Source organism: Enoplosus armatus, chromosome 6 (assembly GCF_043641665.1).
Source record: "Enoplosus armatus isolate fEnoArm2 chromosome 6, fEnoArm2.hap1, whole genome shotgun sequence".
Lineage (NCBI taxonomy): Eukaryota > Metazoa > Chordata > Actinopteri > Centrarchiformes > Enoplosidae > Enoplosus > Enoplosus armatus.
This window is the reverse complement of record NC_092185.1, coordinates 2107655-2129519: the sequence shown is the minus strand read 5'-3', so window position 1 is coordinate 2129519 and position 21865 is coordinate 2107655. Positions and strand designations below refer to the sequence as shown.

At 41.8% G+C, this 21865-nt stretch overlaps 3 protein-coding genes and 1 pseudogene across 5 annotated transcripts; 2 read left to right on the top strand and 2 right to left on the bottom strand.

Annotated features, from left to right (window-relative positions):
• Positions 1 to 315: 315 nt before the first annotated feature.
• LOC139287147 (uncharacterized) lies at positions 316 to 3357 on the bottom strand. The gene is made up of 7 exons (XM_070908136.1): positions 3205 to 3357; positions 2988 to 3112; positions 2833 to 2899; positions 2274 to 2427; positions 1457 to 1599; positions 1237 to 1347; positions 316 to 495 (listed from the first exon to the last, which is right to left on the bottom strand). The coding sequence occupies exons 1-7, from the start codon at positions 3355 to 3357 to the stop codon at positions 316 to 318; spliced, it is 933 nt and encodes a 310-aa protein (XP_070764237.1).
• Positions 3358 to 3669: 312 nt separating this feature from the next.
• LOC139286207 (patatin-like phospholipase domain-containing protein 2) lies at positions 3670 to 8740 on the top strand (annotated as a pseudogene).
• A 1332-nt stretch (positions 8741 to 10072) lies between these two features.
• Positions 10073 to 14633, top strand: LOC139286995 (patatin-like phospholipase domain-containing protein 2). The gene is made up of 9 exons (XM_070907948.1): positions 10073 to 10277; positions 11100 to 11332; positions 11439 to 11504; positions 12625 to 12834; positions 13027 to 13087; positions 13187 to 13384; positions 13840 to 13981; positions 14095 to 14193; positions 14396 to 14633. The coding sequence occupies exons 1-9, from the start codon at positions 10073 to 10075 to the stop codon at positions 14631 to 14633; spliced, it is 1452 nt and encodes a 483-aa protein (XP_070764049.1).
• A 740-nt stretch (positions 14634 to 15373) lies between these two features.
• On the bottom strand, positions 15374 to 21082 carry LOC139286560 (G/T mismatch-specific thymine DNA glycosylase-like). 3 transcript variants are annotated; one of them, XM_070907400.1, is made up of 11 exons: positions 20981 to 21082; positions 20270 to 20344; positions 19256 to 19422; positions 18523 to 18824; positions 18351 to 18420; positions 18029 to 18164; positions 17807 to 17889; positions 17620 to 17714; positions 17313 to 17484; positions 16975 to 17127; positions 15374 to 16194 (listed from the first exon to the last, which is right to left on the bottom strand). In XM_070907400.1, exons 2-11 carry the CDS (start codon positions 20326 to 20328, stop codon positions 16067 to 16069), a joined length of 1365 nt encoding a protein of 454 aa, XP_070763501.1. In that variant the 5' UTR covers positions 20329 to 20344; positions 20981 to 21082; the 3' UTR covers positions 15374 to 16066. The 3 variants fall into 3 exon arrangements, with proteins under 3 accessions (XP_070763501.1, XP_070763502.1, XP_070763503.1); XM_070907401.1 differs by having other exon boundaries at positions 20270 to 20328; positions 20981 to 21079; XM_070907402.1 differs by lacking the exon at positions 20270 to 20344 and having other exon boundaries at positions 20981 to 21006.
• Between the last annotated feature and the right edge of the window lie 783 nt (positions 21083 to 21865).

The following is a 21865-nucleotide window of genomic DNA, read 5'->3' as shown; positions in this document are numbered from 1 at the left end:
TAAATCTATCCAACAACCAGCGTCCTGAATCCATGAAACTGTTGTACAAGGTTTGAATGTGGACAATAAAGTGAATGAGCTTGCAGCTTCGAGGTTTGTGTCTCTTCTTTTTAAAGTCATACACATTGTCTCACTGATTATCTAAGAAACAATTTAAAATGTAAACACATCATGGGATCCAAAGGGAAGATGAAAGTAACTCGAAGATAAAACCTGTTAAAAGACTTTCCAGGCAGGTCTTTAAGGCTCAGCACGGCACCTTGAGTCCTTTGTTGACAACCATCGGTTGTGTATGAATGAACTGATGGTGGAGATTCAGTTTTGTCCGTACGACTCGTTGAAGCGCTCGATGAGGTAGGCGCCTGCTGTAACTGGAGGGTATTTGTTGGAGCCGTCGCAGCAGGTGATCAGAGCCGCGTCATCCGGCTGCACGAAGAAAGCCAGAGACTGACGTGTGCTGGAGTCTCCAGCAGGGGGCAGCAGCACTCTGTGGAGCTGTAATAAGAAGCTTTTACATCTTTTCTGTTGGTGTCGCTTTAATGAGCTCATTCTGAATTTGAACTTTTTTATATCGTATTATTATTCCAATCTATTATTCCCCTTCAGTATTTCTCGTTTAGAATTACTGTAGTTCTCGTTCTGTAGGGTCAAAGGCCAACTTCAACATTAACAACATGTATTGTTGTTATTTTCTGTTTTTTTCTTAGTTTTTCTTATGGTGTTGTATCGAGTCTGTTTTTGTGTAAGGTTTTGATTCACTATAACTGAACTTTTATCTCTGTAACCTGCGCATCACTAGCGGCCTCCACCTCTGCCCAGTTATATCTGGCACAATACCCGTATTAATAAATAAATAAATCACTGTGAAACACTGCAGTCATAACCTGGCTGCAGACCTCCGAATCGCCGATCTTTTCAGTCATAGTGAAGTGAAACAAAACGGCAGTTCAGTCTCATGATCTGACCTCCGTGGTCAGACATTACTGGGTTAGGGTTACAATAAAGATTACATTTCTAATAAATCTTAAGGTGAGTATTACATGGAGGTTTGGATTTGCAGGCCAGCCAGTGCGTAAAGACAGTGGTCTCCTTTTTAAATCTTTTACCATCCCTATTTCTAATATGTCTTATTAAGCCCCTTAAAGTATAATTCCTCTATTCTGCACTGTAAGAGATCCACCAAAGCCTCTCCATTCAGATGTGAGACATATCTGCAAACGTTTCCTCTCAACTCACCACAGAGACAAACTGATTGCCGGTCCAGCGCTGCATCAGGTCAGCGATGTTGATGAGGACCGCCCCGGGGATGCAGGGAGCACAGATGAATTCACCTGAACGTTTACGCACCTGAGGGTTCACGAGTGTCAGGTAGATTACAGGCCTGAAGATTTCTTCAACAACAACAAATGTCCAGTGTGGTAATCCTCCGCCTTAAAGGAGGTGTCAGCAGTGTTACCTGCAGACCTTCAGAGCTCTGAAACAACAGGGTGATGCTGCCGTAGTCCGAGTGCTCTCCACACCGCAGCTGCCCCTCCTTCGCTTCCTCGCGGTTCACTGACGGGTAGTACAGAGACCGCAGTGTCGAGCCATTCTCATCAGCTACAGGAGACACAACAACATGTATATTAGTATCACAAGAGTTTACACTGGGCTTAAGATTCAGTACTATACTGGGAGTCATAGTACTTTTGGCTGTGGTATGAGAACAAGAAGGTACTTTAAGGTTTGGCAGTCTGAGGATGTACGTTGTTCCAGTAAATATGAGCCTGTGGGGGTAATCAGAGGTACTTGTATTATCTCTACTATTGAGTGATTACATTTTATGTTATTAACATTTATACATGAAGGGGTCTTGTTTTAGAAAAAGGTGCTATTATGTGTAAACATTTAGTTGATTCGCTGATCTTTTTCCACCTTGAAAAAAAGGATCATCATTCAGCCTTAATCATGTTTAGTGCCAGAAGGTGTGACTTCCTTTAATGCAGAGTGCTGCTGAGTGAGCAAAGCTTTTCAGAGCGAGAAATGTTTGAATTACTCAACAAGCTGGGAAACGAAAGTGTTTTCGCCTACTCAGCAGAATACAATGATGTGAATGCGAGACAGGAAGTGCCTGAAAAGGTCCACACATGCTGAGAAGACCCTAAACAAAGGATCAAGTCACAGTGTTGCCTCATGTCAGCTGATCTGGACTCATGGACTCTCGTACAGCTTGAACCCAACAAACAACAACACACTCCAAATAGTGAGAGCAGTGAGGTTTTTTTTGTACATACTTCCTATTAAACGGTGTGCACCCAGGAACACCTCGGGGTCCAGACCCAGACTGTGGGCCATCACCCGCAGCACCCGCAGACTCAGCTCTTTGCAGCGCTGGAAGAAAGACGTCTGGATCTCCTGGAACCCGGTTGCAGCACCTGATGCCCATTTCTGCAGCAGAAGAGAAAAGACTCAGAGCCCGACTGATGCTGGAAGTTTGAGGCCGATATCGACTGATATCTACATTTGAAAGTTAAAAAAAATCTGCTGACAATTTATTGGCCACAATTGTTAGATTGTTTTAACATAAACACACACAAGAAAACATTTTGTTGATAAGGATTCCTTAAACCTGTTTTAAAAGAATTACAAAGAAAATAAGGCCTGAGCAGGACACTTGGTGGTCATGTGACGGGGACCTCAGACATCTTTGGCATTTCTGTACTGCAATGTCCTGTTTACTATATGTGCTGATACTAATGATATATCAGTATCAGCTGATAGTACTGGCAGTGGAACAGGACTTTGTCTGGTTATAGAGTAACTTGAGGTCTGTTGTATGCAGTGAATCATTACTATGGCAGGGTCAAGTGAAGACGTGTTGAAAGCCTCCTTTAGGTCTCCAGGTCGCCGTGGATTCAACCTGGAAAAAGCAGTTATTCACATTTAAAACGAGTAAAAGGAGCAGAGAAGAGGTGCGATGCGTCGTGCGTTTGTGGTCTGATTCCCACCTCTCCGTCTCCACAGATACCCAGCCGTGGTTCGGGTTGTTGGCGAAGCTTTTCCTGCTGAAGGGCTGTTTCAGTTCTTCTGGCTGCAGGAAGAACTTCTTGGAGATGTCCATAACGCGATCCACCTTCCAAACACACCGAGAGAAGAGACGCATTCCGCTTTACGCACTTTCAACAAAACTAAAGGCTCATTTTGAACTATGTCTGCTGGTCTCACCTCCTCCTCTGTGATCCCAGTGTTGGTCAGAAAAACAAACCCGACTTCAGTAAAAGCTGTTTTCAACTCTTTGCTCAAGTTGTGCATCTGCTGGTCATTCACATCTTTCTCACTCAGGCTGTATGCGCCGAAGTCCACCACCGGGATGCTCATTTTAAAAACAAAGAGGTGTATCTGTAGAGAGCTGCAGCAGATCTCAGACCAGCAGCACTGACTCACTACCTGAAGCTGCTGTCAGTGGTGACTTACGACCTCATTCGGCTGTCATGTGACCTTTCCAGCCAATTGGAAGAGATCCTAATCATACAAAATTACATAAGAATTGATTATCTTGTCACCTTTGGATGATGTTTTGCAGGTGATGTGAAGGTGGCAGTTGGCCAACAGTTTACATTTCAACAAGTTGTGGTTTTCACTAGTTAGTTTCTGTGGTGGATTTGCACAGCCTGGACCCCCGTTGACAAGATGTTTGATTTGAAGAAAGACTGGAGCATCTCCTTTGCAGGATGCGGTTTTATGGGGATTTATTATGTTGGTGCCACCAGCTGCATCCTTGAACGGTTCCCTCGCTTCATACAAGGCGCCTCCAAAATCTATGGAGCGTCTGCAGGTGCTTTGATGGCTGTTGTTCTTAGTGTTGGAATCCCCCTAGGTGAGTTGTCGGGCCCTTCTCGACTGACCAAACTTCATTCAAAAAACTGTCATTTTAACGCTACGGTGGTTATTAACATGTGTACTAGGTTAAATGAAACAATACTCAAGATGTAATTTAAGTCACAACATTTTATTTTATATTTCGGTATAGATCTAATGCACCAAGCAGCATTATACTTTGATTAATCTCCAATGTCAATGCCAATATCAACAGCACCAACAAACTTTCCTTTAGATGGCCTTCCATCACCTTGGAACAGAGTTTAGCCAGGTGAGCTTTAGACAACCTGATAGTGAAAAAGAACACAGACATCAATAGATTTTTTTAATCCAATATTTGATATTAGTGACCAATAGTCTAGTTTGCAAAGAAAATATGATGCATGTTAAATCAAATGAGGCTAACTTAGTCTTTAGACTTAACTTACTCCTTAGTTGACAGAATCCCTGCAGTTTTTAAGATCTATACAGTCTCGATTCATCAGGATTTCTGTATTTGAAGTGCATCAGCTGTGTTTAAAATACAGTTTTCAGCCGTGTGAGCTTCTAAAGATCTGAAAATGTCTGAAATTGAATGGATCCATAATATAGTTTTATTTCTAAAAGATATGCATTTCCTGTTTACTATGTTTGTGACCTGTAATTATATAACTCCAGTTCAGCACTTATGCCATGCATGCACTGTAATTACTGTGTTCCTCGGTGCAGAGAAATGCTGTGCTGATTTGATGTTCATGGCCAAAGAGGGCAGGAAGCACAAACTGGGGCCCCTGCACCCAGCTTACAACCTGCTGCAGATAGTACAGGACTCTCTGGTGGGGAGCCTTCCAGAAGACGCCCACGTTCGAGCCTCGGGGAAACTCTGTGTGTCCCTGACCAGAGTGTCTGATGGCAAGAATGTACTAGTGTCGGAGTTTGACAGCAGAGAGGAGCTCATTCAGGTGTGTTTTACTCTTTGAGAGTGAAGCTAACCCTTTAATCCAGACTCAGTTCAGTGTCTTTATTCTTAATTAACATGACAAGTAGCCAAAAGAAAGGAGTAGATAGGAGTTATTATGATACAGTCATCGTTGTTTTTGGTTACATTTAAGGTTGTGAAAAGTACAGATGTTTTGTAATTTGAGGATACGGAGGAGGAACATGTGGGAGCTGCCCTCCTTGACCAGAGCTGGGGGAGTGATTCTGCTGTTCTGCCATGTTTTTACATCATATCTGATGTTACTAATATAACCTCACCAAATCTTCCTCTTTAGAAATGAGACTTTAAAATGTATTTAGCCCTGTCAACATTTTAAAGAAAACTCTTGTTTTGTAGATCCCATTACTCTTTTGTTGGTGTTTCTGTTACTAATATGCAGTAATATCTGCCTTTTCCAGGCCCTCGTATGCAGCTGCTTCGTCCCGTTCTACTGTGGTGTTATTCCACCCACTTACCGCGGAGTGGTGAGTGAACCAGCGAGCCGTTGTACTTAAGCTAGGACTTTAATGGTGATCTTCACCCCGTAGGTCACAGCACAGCTCAGCATCATTCAGCACTTGTTTTGGTGAACGGTTTACCTTGAAACTGCGTTTGGAAAGACATTGAACGCATCCTCTCTGTGCTTAAATTTACATGTATGCACATGACCAGACTGATATGGTGTGATGTCTGCTGGGGGTGCTGTTACTCTGGGCGAGCAGAAAAATGGATGTTTTCAAACATTTTAATGTAATGCAATTTTACAAGCCCTGCAATAAATACTACCTGAAAGAAAAATCTAAGAAAATCTAGCAAAATATTAGACCACAAACTACAAGAGTTGAATCATTCATTTATACAGATTGTTTGATTGCATGGTAATGTAAAGGGGGGTGTATTTCATTCACATGCTTCAAACTTCGTACTTCCTCCAGGATTAACCTGTCAAGTTGATGTAGTCATTGCATGCTCCGTTAATTATTGCATCTTTATGAAAACTGTGTTTATTGATAACTGTCTGATCAACACCCTCCTTTCCGCTCAGCATTACGTGGACGGTGCCGTCAGTGACAACCTGCCTCGATGTCACCTGAAGAACACAATCACCTTCTCTGCGTATGCCGGTGAGAGTGATCTCTGCCCTCGTGCGAGCACGCTCAACTTCCACGAGGTGCGCTTCAACAACGTCAGCATCCAGGTCAACTCAGAGAACCTGTACAGGGTGACCAGCACCTTCTTCCCCCCGGAGCCTGAGGTGAGACACAGAAGCTACTGACTCAGAATCAGAAATACTTTATTGATCCCGGGGGGGAAATTGGACAATTAGACTGACTGTCAGAGGCTGCTCTTAGAAACCTTTTTATTTATAAACTGTGTTTTTAGGATAACAGAATTCTACGGATACAGTACAGAGTTTTATAGGAGGTATGTTAAGTAGTAAAGGTAGCTGTTTTCTGTATGTACTTCAGTTGGTTTCCACTCTTTGCAGTATGGCAATGATGATATTGATGGCTCACACAGAAGTCTGTGTCATGCAGCTATCTTGCTTATGTGGGATATCTCTCTGTCACAGCAGTACAGGGAAAGTAAGGATTCCTCTTCAACCAGACAAGGGTTAGATTCAAATTAGTTAAAGCCCTCCCTCTCCTCTCCAAAGGAGATGAAAACACGTTTCCAAAGTTTGTTGTCAAAGTCCTGCCTGAAGCAAAGCCTGGCTGAGGGGAAAACATGGATCTGAAATTAGTTTCAAATTTCTTTGGCTCTCCTTTCTGCTCTCTGCTGGACAGAAACTGGTTATTGCAACCTTAAATATAAACCACACAAAAACCCAGAGGCAAGCCTCCCATTTGTTTTAATATCAATGGACAGTGAACGCCTGCAGTTTTTTATAGATTAAGTCGATTTATCTTGCATCCTCACCAAGCACCTTTTGGATTTTACAGGCAATGGCTGAAATCTGCCAGAATGGCTACGTCGATGCCCTCCGCTTCCTGCAAGAGAACAGTGAGGACATCTTACTGATGAATATTGATGTAAACAGGAGTTTGGGTTTTTGTAGTAATCACAGCATCTAATGGTGAGTAATGCAGAGCTTCTCATTGCAGAAATCCTCTCAATTTAAATGCCCATTACAGATCTGATCGGCAGCGAGGGTCCCCTGAGAGGTTTAGAGACGGACGCATCCAAACCTGCTTGTTGTGAACTGGTGAAGGAGCCGGCTGAAGAGTCCAATGAGAGCACAGAACAGAATGGACTGAAGCCACTTCAGGAGGAGCACTGGTGGCTGGATCCACAGCTCATAGAACGCCTCCCAGTTAACATTAAAAAGGGTAAGAACAGCCACTGAGCCACAGGCACTGTTCATTTAATGCAGTAAATGAAATACGTAATGTTTGTTTGTCAGCGCTGTGTGAGGCCTGCAGAGAGACACATACTGCTGGTGGTCTGCTGTCCCACATGACCGAGTACCTGCCAAAGAAAGTGACTTCTTACCTGCAGATCCCCCGGACTCTGCCCGTGGAGTCGGCCTGCTCTCTAGCCCAGAGGTACAGTGTACTAGCCTGTATTCAGCCTGTTACAACACCACATCCAAGCCACTTTACCAAAGACACCATCTTTGCCGTCTTAATGCCAAAAAACCCACCTGTCTGGTCCAAATAGGTTCCAACAAGTGCTACAGATGATTTGCAAATACTCTTTAGCTTAAATGTATCAGTGACTATGAACCACAGGTGGATATTTGGGGGATGATAATAGACGTTCTGCTGCAGCATCCAGGGAGTTCAGTCTCTTTCAGTTCAGTGTAATTCAGTTTGCAGCTAGACAAACATGCCACATGACCTTTTGTTCCTTTAGATGTGATCATTAAGCACATTAAGGCTTCATACTTCTGCTCCGCAGCTGTAGTCACTGTTGCAAATAAAGATTCATTTTTCCTTTTTTTTTTCTTCTGCTTTCCTTTTTTCCATTTTCAACTAATGTGAAAGCATGAAAAGAAATAACAAGGTTTGTCTTTTCACAATGAGAACTTCATTACGAATATTTGCAGCTTTCACTCAAAAGTTTAATGTTTGATTATTTACCCTTCAGTGAGTATTTTTCTACCACACACAGTATGTGCCAATTTGACTCGCCAAGACTTCGGCTGTTCCTTTATAGACTTGTGGACTGGATCCCAGATGTACCAAGGGACATGAGCTGGCTCTATGGCGTGGCTGGAGACATATACAAACAAGCTTGGAGGGGCAAGGTGGAGGACCATGACAGGTATGCAGATCTCTGTGCAGACTTAACCAGGGCTTCATCCGTTCACTGCAAGTTGCAGTGCCTTAAAAACCATAGCGCTGTGCTGTGTTTAAGCTCAGCTGTGTTTTGAGCTGAATGCTAATGTCTTGAACTGAAGAGTTACACATTGCTTACAAATTTGGGCTTGGTGGTCACACTAGATCCTGAATGAAAAGTCAGTTTATCTCTCTCTCGAGATATTTCAGTCTGGAGCAAAGGAATGGACTGACTCACCAACACGACGCCAACATGGCTAAAACTGAACTATCCCCTAAGATGAATCCGTGTCTCCATCCTTTTTTTCCCCAGTGAGACACAGCTGTGCAGATGTACAAGCCTGCCTTTAGGCCTGAACCTGTGGAATCGAAGAAAAGAGGACACAAACACTCTCCCAATGGCCCCAGAAGCCACTCCCACCTCCAGTGTTACCTTCACCTGGAACACACCTTTGGACCATATGTCTGTGACTCCACCCCCTACACCCACCTCTGGGTTTGGTGAAGCCGCCACAGAGTCACCTAAAAGCACAGGTGGAGGCTGGGGTTTGAGCAGAGCTGTGGGGTGGATCCGAAATATCGCATCCGAGCAAACTTCAAGAACACGGATGATTCAATGTCCTTTTCTGCATTCGTAAAATAAAGTATATAATATATCAAATATTTTTGATATCCCACTGAAAGAGAAGAAGAAGAAGAGAAAATGTTGAATAAATGAAGGCAAAAGTGTGCTGTGTTTTGTGTTGTCACTACAGATAAAATATCACTGTAGAAATGTCTTCTGCCTCCTCTTCTAGCTCTCTCCCATCGAGCTTGTTTAGTCCGTCTTTTGGAGAAGCTGAAGATGTTCCTGGGGTTCTGTGTCTATATTATATAGCTTCATTAATCCATATTTTCATATTCAAAATGAATCATATTGCTGTGTGTAATGTGAGAGGTGGTGCTATCCCACGGAGAATTATTAACTGACTGCACTTCCCCTCAGCTCATTGGAGCTTTTTAGCATCAGCTCATTGTTTTGGACCTCCGGACCTGAAACTTCACTGTTCTCGTTCACTCCCGTCACCGTAGTAAAATCTGAACACTTTGTCATTTTAACAAAGATAAAACAAAAATAGCATTTAGCATTCAAGAACTTCGGCTGCTGTGAGTCTTTGATAGCGACAAAAGGACTCGCTGTGATTGAACGCTAACCCGATGCTAACAAAATAGTTAAAACGTTGAGGTGTTCAAATATTAGTATCGAGTATGGACAGAAAAATGAACTGAAGATATTTCAGTTTTTCAGAAAGATGGAAAGATAAAACTTCTGGAACAAAGTTAGGACAGGAAATGGGATGTTAGCTTAAAACATACCAGGTGATAAATGTGTTTATTTATGATCTGTTTATTGACTTGTACTGATATACTGTCATATTATGATGCACTATTCTGACTAAAGTGTAGTCCTCCATAATCATCCTACAAACAAACAAATAGAAAAGCAGCAGGATCTTGAAATAATAATAATCCATTGAATCATAAGCCAGTGGGGAAACTGGGCAGACTGGATACTCTGTGCCCCCAGAGGAACTGTTGTTTTCATACAGAGAGTTGCTTCATGTATAAGTCTTCAGACCTGCACTTGTTTTTCTCTCTGTATGATCATATGCAACAAGTCAATAGGCCACCCGTGCCCCCCTTTGCCCCCTCCCCGTACGTCTGTACACAGTTTAGTGTTGGTTAAGTATGTTATGAAAACTGTATCACATGTCATGCAGCTGGCCTAATTGCACTGACTCCAGCCTGTTTTCTATTTTGAAACATGTGACGTTTGAGCCTAGTAAGTTGTGTAATACTCAACCATAGCATAGCCCATTTTACCCCTGAAGGCAGAGGACATACGGCTGTGGTTTACATGTTGATGAAATGCTGCAGGGAATCCAAACGCGCCAGCTGAAAAGACGACAGTATTAGAGGTGTGGTTTTGAGTTTGATGGAAACCTCAGAGGAGATGTTTAAGTGGGACGAGGAGTGGAACATCTCTTTTGCAGGCTGTGGATTCAGGAGTATTTACTACCTGGGAGCTTTGAGCTGTATCCTCGAGCGGGTCCCACAGCTGGTTCACGGAGCCTCTAAAGTCTGTGGAGCCTCATCCGGTTGTCTCGTGGCTGCAGCTCTGACTGCTGGGATTCCCATCGGTGAGTTTACTGTACGTTGTTTGTCCAGCTCCTCAGGCTGACTCAAATCGCCAGGGTCCACAGTTTTTATTGGGTATTTATGCTTTACTATACAAAAGGATCTTTTGTTGTTTGTCTCATGATTATCACTTGATACATAGAGGTTTACACTATTATATAATGACATCTGGTATTTTCCTCTCTTACATGTCTAAAATAAACAAAACCTGACCCTAACTTTGCAAGTAGATCAGCTGTTTCTTAGTTTCTTAGTCCGTCACTGACAGTGTGCCAATGTGGATCTAATCAATGGGTAATGATTAATCTGATTTTGATACCTTTTGATAACTATCTATACACCACTCATGTCTGGTGTTACTACAAGTTTTCTTCCTGTAGTAATTGAAGTTCCTGGCCATTCACAAAGGTCAGGGATGTGTGGTTATTGATACTTGGCAGGTTCACTGACACACACACAGAGTTCATGCAATAGTGAGAGCAAATTCCAGAGGTCATGTTTATAGCCAGAGGAGGAAAAACACCTGTCACTCACTTTCTTCTCTCAGTCAACACACAAAAAATGACATCACAATAACAACAAAGGCCATAATATATTTTATTTTGATTTTTCAGGCATTTTGATGATGTAACAACAACCTTAAATCCTAAGTTGAAACGGAAAAAATGACTCACAGCAATAAAGCAACAACTAGCAAAGAAAACAATCATTGATCTCCTACGTTACCCAGAGTGCACTTTGCGTTCACCTTATTCACCCTTTCTACATCGTAAATGCCTCCTTATCTCCAAAGACTGTTGAGTTTGATTGATCTTCCTCCTCAGAACAGGTCTGTGTTGATGTTTTGACCATTGCTAAAGAGGCCAGGAAACACACTCTGGGAGTTTTCCACCCGACCTTCAGTCTGCTGCGGACAGTTCGGGACTCCCTGCTGGAGAGGCTGCCAGCAGACGCCCACCTCCGGGCCTCTGGAAAGCTCTGCGTGTCGCTCACCAGACTGGCTGATGGGAAGAACGTTGTGGTGTCAGAGTTTGACAGCAGAGAGGAGCTCATTCAGGTAGAACAAAGTTGAGAGACTTGCCATGTTTTGCAGCCCAGTGGGATTTCACAGGAGCTGTGGGTCTGATATGTGACATCTTGTCCTGCATTGTCCACCTTTGCAGGTTCTCATGTGCAGCTGCTTTTTCCCTTTTTACTGTGGTTTCATTCCACCTTCATACCGTGGAGTGGTGAGTAGATATCCTGTACATTTTTTAAGTTAAGTTATTGTAGAAGGATTAGAAGAAAACAGTTATACAATATGGTTTTACACCGTTCTTCACATTAAAGCCCCTCTAATCAGACATTATTAAGTCCTATAAATAGGGGCTTTAGGTAAAAAATCAGAGGAGGGATTTCTGGCACAACTTCACCTACTTCACAATGCACAGAGAAGGAAAAACTCCAGCAACACTTGGTCTTTAACAAGTATAAAGTTGTTCTTTTTACTATGATGCTGCTGGAGTTTTGATCATTTCTGGGCCCATTTTGTTTTGTTTATTTCACTCCTGTATGAATAAAGTATGAATTTCTTTTAGCTCTAAACATCATTTTAATTCAAACTTTTGGTGTCACTTCAGAATGAAAGGACTTAGCTGCCATTCTGCATCCATGTTCAACAGTCATACATCGAGAGAACCAACATAGAAAAGCAGGAGCACCAGTTTCCCCACTTACAATAGACTCAACAGACCAGAAAGCACTGGAGTCAGAAGATAATATTTGAAGTTAAGCGTGCGGCCCAAGCTTTTTCTCATCTCTTTCTTGCTATTTTAATCTCCTCTGACACTTGTGTTCAACTCACAGCTGAATGCAACAAATTCATGCTCCTTTTCTGAGAGTTGCAAAAGGGAATCGAAGTAATGTCGGAAATCAATCACTTAAATAAAATAAACAAGTTGACTTGAATGCACTGAACGCAGATAGTCTTTATTTTCTCTGTGGGGAACATAAACAGACGCAGTATTCATAGATAAAATATGTGCGATGGCAAAGGACTATAGTACGACTTAAAATGCAAAATTGTGCCCTTTTACAATTTAAAGTCTTGTATCTTTAGTTTTGAGAACATGCTGTCAAGACCCCCACACCTTTTGAATGTAATGTTCCCTTTTCCTTCAAATCATTAATGACAAGTCCATCAACGATTCATTTATAGATAAATGAGACAATCCCAGTGGATCCCAAATTGTGGCATTCGCTGCTGCTATATTGTCTTTTTGTCAAAGGTGTAAATTATTAAATTCTGCACATGGTGGCTTTAATGGATTTATGATCAGAGTACTATTAGCCAGTTCTCCTTCCTCTCAGCACTACATGGACGGAGCCCTGAGCAACAACATGCCCCTGTTCGAGCAGAGAAACACCATCACTATGGCCCCGTTCTCCGGCGAGAGCGACATCTGCCCCAGAGAGGGTACGTTCAACTTCTTCGAGGTTCACTACGGCAACGTAAGCATCCAGGTCAACACCGGCAATGTGCATCGGGTCTGTACGTCCTTCCTTCCTCCCAGACTTGAGGTGGGTCCTTTTTCTTTAAAGTGTAAACATGGTTTTTAACTGAGAGCTTTCACAGCAGAGAAAAATCTCTACTTCTCTTCTGTGTCACACCAAGAATGTATTCAGTTTAAAAGGCAGATGAATCTTGAGATGAGAAGTTCTCTGTAATGGAAAAGCAAACACACCTTCATGACTTCCTCTTGGTCTCGACAGAAGCTCGCTGAGATCTGCCACAACGGCTACATGGACGCTCTTTGTTTCCTGAGAGAAAAAGGTGAGCTCTTCAACCTTCCTCCTCCTCGGGACTGAGTCTTTCTGGTTCCCACCATGCAGTAACAACCAGCACATGTTATTAGTCAACTGTCTGTGACAGATCTGCTTGGAACACAGCACCTTCCCCCCACTTTGGAGGCGGAGATGGACGCAGTCACACCTGCTTGCTGTGAGCTGGTGGAGTCGGTTCAAGCAGAGTCAAAGAAGACACTGCTGGATGGTGGAAACCCTCATCAGGCAGATCATTGGTGGCTGGACCTGAAGGTCATAGAGAACCTCCCGGTTAGCTTCAAGAAAGGTAGGGGGGGGGGCAGGTGGGACCTGCTCGTAATCAGCAGGTCACAGGTTTGCAATCAAAGACAGAAGAGTTTAGTTAGCATCAAAAAAGGGTGAGCAGTACAGTTAAAATGAAAAAGTAAATAAAATTGCACACAAATTTAAATCTATTGCCAGAAAGAAATTGATACCAAGAAAAGAATTTGAAGACGCGACCCAGAAATTTATTGCTTCAGTTAAGTTCATTTAACCAATAATATCTCATTTCAGTGGCTATAATTTCCTCATGTCAGACGTGTTCCTGAAGAACGGTTCATTTGTTAAATTCACAACTAATTCAGCTTCTTGAGATGAATGAACTGAATTTGGATTGAGCCCAAACACAAACTGGAATACAGAATACAGAATCTGTGTGTGTGTGTGTGTGTGTGTGTGTGTGTGTGTGTGTGTGTGTGCGTGTGTGCGTGTGTGTGTTAGTGTTATGTGAGGCGTGTAAGGACAGTCACTACAGCGTCCCTCAGTGGTCTCAGCTCATCAAGTTCCTTCCAGTGAAAGTGAACATGTATCTGCTGACCCTCCTGATGCTGCACATTGAGATGATCCTCTTACTCACTAAAAGGTAAAGTTCTCTGTTGATGCAAGCGAGGGGGGGGGGGGGGGGGTTAACATCCCGCTCCTTTCTGCACTTGGATTTGTTTACTCTTCTGATATATTGGTCTTTTCTTGTGGCAGTGTGGTTTTATCAGGCTGTGCAGCGATTTGCAGACTGTTGACGTCGACTGCAGATCTCTGCAGGCAGACGTGGAGCAGCAGAGACAAGGACCCCAACAGGTGGGCGCCAAGGACTCGATTTATTAACCTTGAGTTTATCAAATGAATCATTTTAATCTCAGTTATTGGTTGGGTAATTATTAGTTATTCTTTACATACACGTCTCTGTCACTGCAGGATATCTGTCGCTGTTAAACCAACAACACTCCATGAAGACATGTCTTTACTTTTGATGGCTCAGTTTTGTCTTTGTGTCCTCCAGTTCATTTCCAGAGCAGCGCTGCAGCAGCAGGTCCTCCGATTCAGGAGGAGACAGAAAAATTAAACCTTTGACCTCAACAGTCACCCCAAATTCCAACGTAACTCTTCACTGGGACAACAATGGTAACCTCTTCTCCCTCACCTCTACATGTACAGGTCCATCCAACCCCCCGAGTACACCTGCATGTGGCAAGGTGGCTTTAAACCACAGACGTAAATGGACACATCATCAACCATAAACCAGGCAGGAAGAAAATAACTGTTGGATCAATCAGCAATAGAGTTTCTAAATGGATATTCATTATCCAATCATCTTAACACATCTGTACTTTGTGTAGAAGAAGAAATGCTAGTGATCGTTTCAACGCAAACTTGTCATCTGCTAAATGCACCTGTTTCATCGCAAACATCTGGTGTTCGTCTAGACTGTATGAAAATCAGTTAAATATGTGGTATGGCACCGCTGTAGTATTACAAGTTCACAATTGTTTTTCAAAGGATGATATGAGCAGTAAGTTTAGTACAAACATTAGCAAAAATCATTTTCAATCAAGATTTGAATGAGTCTTACTTTATCTAGCATGTGTGTCAAATCCTACAAAGTGTGTGCTGCTGTTTTGTATGTAGTATAGCGTGCAGTAACAGGCAGCTCTGATACTGCAGCGCCGTGACTCTGAAGTGGTCATGTTGAAGTTGTCCAACATTGTCAAACACGTTACTTTACCTCTGCTGAAGCATCTTGGGGGAACTCAGATTCTGAAACAGGATTTCACAGTAACATGGTTTGTAGCTTTGACCACTAACACACAACCTTTGTTGCATGTCAGCCCTTTTCTTCAATGTTGGGCTCCACTTTTAACTGTTTTCTATATTCTCTACAAATAAAACACCTCAGTGATCCTCACTATACTCTAAGTTTACCCACAAGGCTGTATGACAGTTAAAATGACTGAAAGGTAATCCAATAATATAGAAAAAGCATTATCAGGACATTTTAATTGACAAGTGTTTCATAAAATTCCTTGTGAATGACATTTTCATAAACATACAAAACATAATTCTAAAATTACTAAAGCAGAAAAGTGATAATAACACAGATTAAAATATAACCTGTTTGAGTTTTGTAACATTATTTTGAAAGGTTTGCCAGAACTTCCTTCTGTGGAGTCTGGTTTCACCGAGTGATCACTTTGCATCGTGGTCAGTTCATAGCACCATGAATGTAAAACATTAATGCTAGCTAATTCCTCAAGTCACATAGAGGATCGTATCGGCTCTCACTGATCTGTCAAGCTTATAAAATATCCATCTGGAGTTTGATCTACTGTCAAAACAGTAGACATGAATGTTTACACTTACTGCATCGCAGTGCAGTACAGTACAGTACAGTGCAGTACAGTGCAGTACAGTACAGTACAAAGGCAAAACAAACATTTAAATACATGACCTTCTCCAAGGACAGTCACGCATCATTGTCGAGTCCCTGATTTCACATATTTAAAAAGACTGCCATGAAGATGATCATACATGTATACAAGACCACAAACAAAATAAAAAATGCAGAAAGAATATTCTGCAACATCTCTAAAAAGTCCATCTATGTGTATTTATCCCACTCGGACACTAATAAAAAAGGAAAACAACCTAAAAGCTGACAAAAGAAGTCTTTTCCTTATACGCTGCCGTCCTTTGGTCCGCCGCTGATGTCTGGGATCTGATCTGCGAAGGACTGGGTCATCCACTGTCCGTCTGGGAGCTGGCCTTCTGCTATTTGTGACGTAGTCGCCTCCTGTGCTCCTTCTGCAGACAGACAACTCAGACTGAAGCCCTCTGCTGACGATGATGTGACACAACTGATGACTTGTGTTGCCCACACATTTTACTTTCCAGTCATAAGCTATGGTCATTGAGTATGTGGACATGCACACAAGACACCAGGCTACTCAGGGAAGTCTGATTACTCAGGGTATTGGACAACCTGGTTACCGTAAATGTACGTGCACATGCAGCAGCTCAGTAATCCGATTTCTCCTCTACCCCAGACCTTATATCAGAAGCATTACTTATTTTAACTGTAGTAGTGACGCAATATGCTGCTTCCTTTTGAGTGTATGTGTGTGTACATGTGTGTTGGAGGCCTTATAGCGCAGTGAGAGGACAGGCTTGTCATACATCTGCATACTGAAGCCCTGTTAGATGTATACATGGCTAAGACATTTGGCTGTAAATCATTCTCATATTCTCTGTTCCCTGACCTTGATCACAGGAAGCAGTTTTCTTATATACAAGATGTTTAAGAAGTCATCTTACTGCAGAAAGCCGGCAGTAACCCGGTTACTTAAGTTCATGTAAACAAGCTAACTGATTCAATCACAGCTGAGCAAGAACTCCGAAACTTCACAGAAATATTTAAATTCAAAGATGGCTGAAATACGTGTGTGGACATACAACATCATCCTGCACCCTGATCAGTGCAACGGGTGTTTAATTTAAACAACCTATAACAGGTTTAATAAAATGTGAAGAGTGGCATATAGCTGTGTGTGTGTGTGTGTGTGTGTGTGTGTGTGTGTGTGTTACCTGTGTTATCTGCAGATGAGAATGTACAGTGACCGTTGGTCTGGCTTTGGGCCTGGTCCCCTTCGGGTCCTCTCTCTGCATATGCACCACCGTAGGCATCTTCATAACCAGGATCGTACTGCTCCTCCTTTATCGCCATCCTCTTGGCATCCTCTGTTGACGTTAAAAAGGAGTAAATGCTAATACTTTCAATGCTAATTCTTCATACAGTATTTTACTGCACTAATTATTTTAAATGATGGTTATAGCTTTTTCAGTCTCTTTTTCTGTATGTCACAATCCTGCTTCCTAGTTTCATTCTGAACTGCCATGCCATAGCTACAGGGTGGATAACTTACCCTTGGCCAATTTCAGGTCAAACGAGTACTCAACCTCCTCGATCTCAGTGCTTTTTTGGACGCCCTTCAGCTCATCTCTGAGCTCCCTGAGTTTGATGTAAAAGTGGACTTTGTCCTGAGCACGAGGAAACTGAGCACAACGAGCGCTGGATGAAGGCATCAGATAGAGAGCCTGTGTGTAAGGGGGGGGGGGGGTGAGTGTCAGATCAATTCTTCAAAGGTAATAGCTCTGCATTTATGAAACTGATGTTTTTTCATCAATATTTGAGGAATCTGACATGAAGTTGCAAAGCAGTGGGGCGCTCACCACGTCACAGTCGGGGATCTTGTGTGGCTGCAAACCAAAATCAAGTTTCTTTGGTTTTTTACCAAACAATTCTCTGCAGAACATTTCATAGATGCCTTGAGGGGAAAGAGACAGAAAAATATGACTTTCATTCACTTTAAAGACTCATATTATTGTAACCGTTGCTCTGTAGTGGAAGACTGCTTACATTTTCCATTAAAAACTGCAATAAGAGGCTTGAATTTCTTCAGCTTCTCTACAAGAATCGTGCCTCCTTCACGTAACTCTTTACTGTTGAGTTGAAAACAAAAGATATATGGTTACAGGACAGTGTGTGGCTCCAGTTAACATGATGGTGAGTGATCAAATCAAGATCCATGAGTGATGCTACTGATGCGTCCGTTTTTCTCCCCAACATCTTTAAACCTACCTTGAGAGGTCTTTGCTCCCTGGTGTTGCCCTGGCCACCATGTTGGTGAAGCCCATTTTGTATTTAACAGGCAGGGTGGTGTCATGCATGTGGTTGAGCTGCTCCTCAGTAAATCCAGACAGAAACAGGCACTTCCCTGAAATTAAAAAGTTACCCAGTCATTCATCTCTTTTATCGGCTTCTTATTTTTCTGAAGTTAAGGGTGTCACAGCATCCTGCTTATTCTCCATTTATGACACAACATGGGATAAAAATCAATTCTAGGTAACATGTTTAATTTGAACGTGTATAACCTCACTTCACAAACGACAGTTACACTTACAAAAATGATTTCCAGGACCTGGAAACCACCGTCCAATATAAGCTGCCATCAGTCCTGGATTGATACCAATCTGAAAGCAAAACAGCAGATGTTTTTTGGAAGTTTACGAACTCAAATTCACTCCTGTACAGTGTTTGGCTCCACCGATAAACAGTTGAACAGGGCATCTTACAATGACATAGTCCAGGTTGTAATCCAGCAGGTCTGGTAGAGTTTTTTTCATGACTTCCTCCTCTGACATTCCTTTGAAGCGGTCAATTTTCCTCTTCACCTTCTTGAAGCTCTCATCAATCTTCTCTTGCTTGCCGTCTGCCTGAGCCTCAGTGGCCTTCTTGGGCTTAGGACCAGGTTTGGCTTTAGGAGCATTTGGGTCCTTAGGCGGCTTTGGTGCCTTTGGTGCCTTGGGTGCCTTGGGGACTTTTGGTGGTTTGGGTGCCTTGGGTTGAGCTTGTCTGCCTCTCTTTTTGGCTGGAGCTACAAGAAAAGTTCAGAGAGCTGACATCAAAAGGAAGAACAGTGTGAACCTTCACCGTGTCCTTACACTCTGTTGAACTGTTGACAGACTCCTTCTATATCTTACTGTGCCATAATATTAATCCATCTAATTCAAATCTGTCAGCCTGGAAGCATTTCAAACTTCCATTCAAACCACAATACTACTCAAAACTATTTCAGAAAGCCAAATACAAATCTGTCACTAACTTACACGAAGCTTTTCTCCAAACGCATGCTAATGCCATGCAGTATTACAAAACTTTCCTCAGACCTTATCATTCAGGTATAATGGTGCAGACCTACTGTCGACACACTGAGTCAACTCTTTACAGTAAATTAAGAAATCTGGGACCCACAACCAGCTGATCTATAAACAGTGCGGATGTTTTATTCAAAAGGGATCATAGTACGTTTTGCCAGGTTGGCAGGTTCCTGCTGATCCATCATGGGTTCTGGATTAGCCATGTGTGCCATGGCTGTCTCTCCCGACTGCCCCTCCGGGTAGTGAAACTGATTGTTGGAGTTGAAGCCTGAATACTGGGCCTGGAGAGCTTGAAACTGCTGTGCAGACTGAACCCTGTGGTGGAACAATAAGTAAAACAGGGGGAAATAATAAATACAAGTGAAATAACAGTAGGATGTGCTGCGGGGTCTGAGTTAATGATCAATTTATTAGATGAACTTAATATTAGGTTAATTAAATAAACTTGCATACTGTATTTAGTTTGCCAATTTAGTTGAAAGCGTTTTAGAGAGGTGTTTGTGGAGCTTTATGCCATTGAGAGTGAACTAAACACTAGAAACATCTTAGTATGACAGTCCACCGAGCAACAGCCTTCAAAATGACCATAAAGTTGAATCAACACCTCTTTAAAACCGTTTCAACCAAAACTAAACATTATAACCTTAACGGTGGTAGAATCTATTGCAGGTCTGCATTAGTTTCATCTAGGTGGACCTGATAAACTGGCAGCTGAGTGTATATCAGTTCTGAAAATGTGGAATCAGTGTACATCCATGGTTCAAAAAGGAGAATATACAGATTCCAACGTATTTTCACACCACATGGAAAACCCACACAGTTCCCAGTCAGGGAATCAAGGAGACTGTAGTAAAGCTTCACATCATATTAAGGGACAATATTAAACATTCCACCCATAAGATGTTTCCTTTGTTCCCCCTGTACTAAACTACAGTGAAATGCCATCAAACTGTAACAAAACAACTTACACAGCACTGTAAATCACAGTTCATGGTGCACAAAACAAATGACGAATTTAATGAAAACAATGGTGAAACAAAAGTTAAAAGGGCAACTGGGCGCACATGCTTTCATTTCATTTTCATCACACTTTGCCATTCAGAGGTTTGCTGACATAATCTGACTCCTGTGTGGTCACATTGTGGTGAGGAGGAAGACTCACCACTGATGAAGATACTCCGGAGAGACAACAGGGAATGATCCATTCAGCTTTTCTTCCATCTTTTGGGTGGTTTGACTTTATTAAATAAATCAATATGCAAGTTGAGGAAACATAGCTAGGTGATGTACATGTGTTTCAGTATATTAGGAGTCTGGCAGTGTATGAAACTGAATGCATGTGCCAGGGTACTGTTGACAAACTGTGGAGTTAGCAACAAAAGATAAACCACAACATAAACAAAGATAACTTAGATGGCGATTACACATTAAACAATTAAAACACTCCTGAGCAGACCCTATCTTATACAAGTACAACAACAATAGATATCTGAAACACCAAATAGTGCGACTACACATCTACACCTGCTAATATCTTTCTTCCTTCTTCCATGGCTATGCTAGCTAACAAGCTAAAGCCGAATGAAAACCAGCTATCAATCAGCTATTTTAAACCAGGTTTAGAATACAATGCTAGCAGGTAAAGGTACAAGTTTGTAAGTATCACATTTCAATCATAAATGTTCCGTATTCCGGGTGATTATATGAATGGTATTGTTAACAGCAGTTCAGTAGCAGTGCCACAAGTGCAGCTAATGTTAGCCAACAGCTAGCTGTTCAGCTAACTTAGCATGGATGAATGGTTTCGCTCCCACTGAGATTCCTCGCAAAGAAATTGCACACAATTTACTAGTATTTAAAAACTTGAACGAACCTGTTGTAGGTTGAGACTTAAATGTGTTTCTTCTGTACCGATAACTCTTTTTTCCCATCTATCCCGCTCTTCTATTCACAACATATGTGGTGTAACACAGGCAACAAAGACATGACAGCACTGCCGGTCAACTTTGACACCGGAAGATCTCAAGTCGAAGACGTAGGGGTGTAAAAAGAAAAATATCTTTGACTATAAACAAGAAAAATGACTCCAAGGAGCATATTTTAGACTATTGAATATTATAATCTCTTGTTCAGTTAATCTGTTTGAATATGGACTTTTTGATATAAACTGCACAAATAAAGACAAACAATATAAAAGCGTGAGCACCTATTTTAGCATTGGTATGAGCCGGTCGACTTTTAAACTCTGTGAGATTTGTTTTCTATTGGCTGATAGTCTGAGACGTTTAAAGGGTTATGTTTGCAGTTTGCTGGTTTTTAAGTATTTCATGCTATTTTTCCGACTATGCTTCCAATAGTGAGTACAACTGTTAATATTACTACCATAGTTAAAAAAAAAAAAAAAACCTTTAAAGTTTAAAGGATAGTTTCAGTGTTTTTTAGAACAGATTTATTTAAAATTAAAATAATATGCTGATGGCTTTGGCTCTATTATAGATATTACTGCATCTTACACAGTTTAAATGTTCCAATGGGGCAATTTTATTGTCCCGTCTTTGTTAACCGCATCCACGTTACAAACAGGAGGTTGTGCAAAATATTTCAATACAACTTGATAAGACATCATTGATGTTTTTTTTACTTTTACAGCAGAAAATATAAAAGGCATTTCTTACTACACTATGAGCTCCCCATTTTTGAAAAATAGATTAATAATAGTTTTAAAAGGCTAAAATAACGTCCACATAGTACTGTGTTT

Coding starts and splice junctions, on each gene's coding strand:
- LOC139287147 (XM_070908136.1), bottom strand. CDS start 3,357: ATGAGCATCCCGGTGGTGGACTTCGGCGCATACAGCCTGAGTGAGAAA. Junction 2,428..2,832: donor CTTCACTTGACCCTGCCATA/GTAATGATTCAC, acceptor CTTCTGCTGCAG/AAATGGGCATCAGGTGCTGC. Junction 1,348..1,456: donor AGAGCTCTGAAGGTCTGCAG/GTAACACTGCTG, acceptor GTGAACCCTCAG/GTGCGTAAACGTTCAGGTGA.
- LOC139286995 (XM_070907948.1), top strand. CDS start 10,073: ATGGAAACCTCAGAGGAGATGTTTAAGTGGGACGAGGAGTGGAACATC. Junction 11,333..11,438: donor GCAGAGAGGAGCTCATTCAG/GTAGAACAAAGT, acceptor CCACCTTTGCAG/GTTCTCATGTGCAGCTGCTT. Junction 11,505..12,624: donor CACCTTCATACCGTGGAGTG/GTGAGTAGATAT, acceptor CCTTCCTCTCAG/CACTACATGGACGGAGCCCT.
- LOC139286560 (XM_070907400.1), bottom strand. CDS start 20,328: ATGGAAGAAAAGCTGAATGGATCATTCCCTGTTGTCTCTCCGGAGTAT. Junction 17,715..17,806: donor TGCAGTTTTTAATGGAAAAT/GTAAGCAGTCTT, acceptor TTTCCCCTCAAG/GCATCTATGAAATGTTCTGC. Junction 17,485..17,619: donor AGATCCCCGACTGTGACGTG/GTGAGCGCCCCA, acceptor CCTTACACACAG/GCTCTCTATCTGATGCCTTC.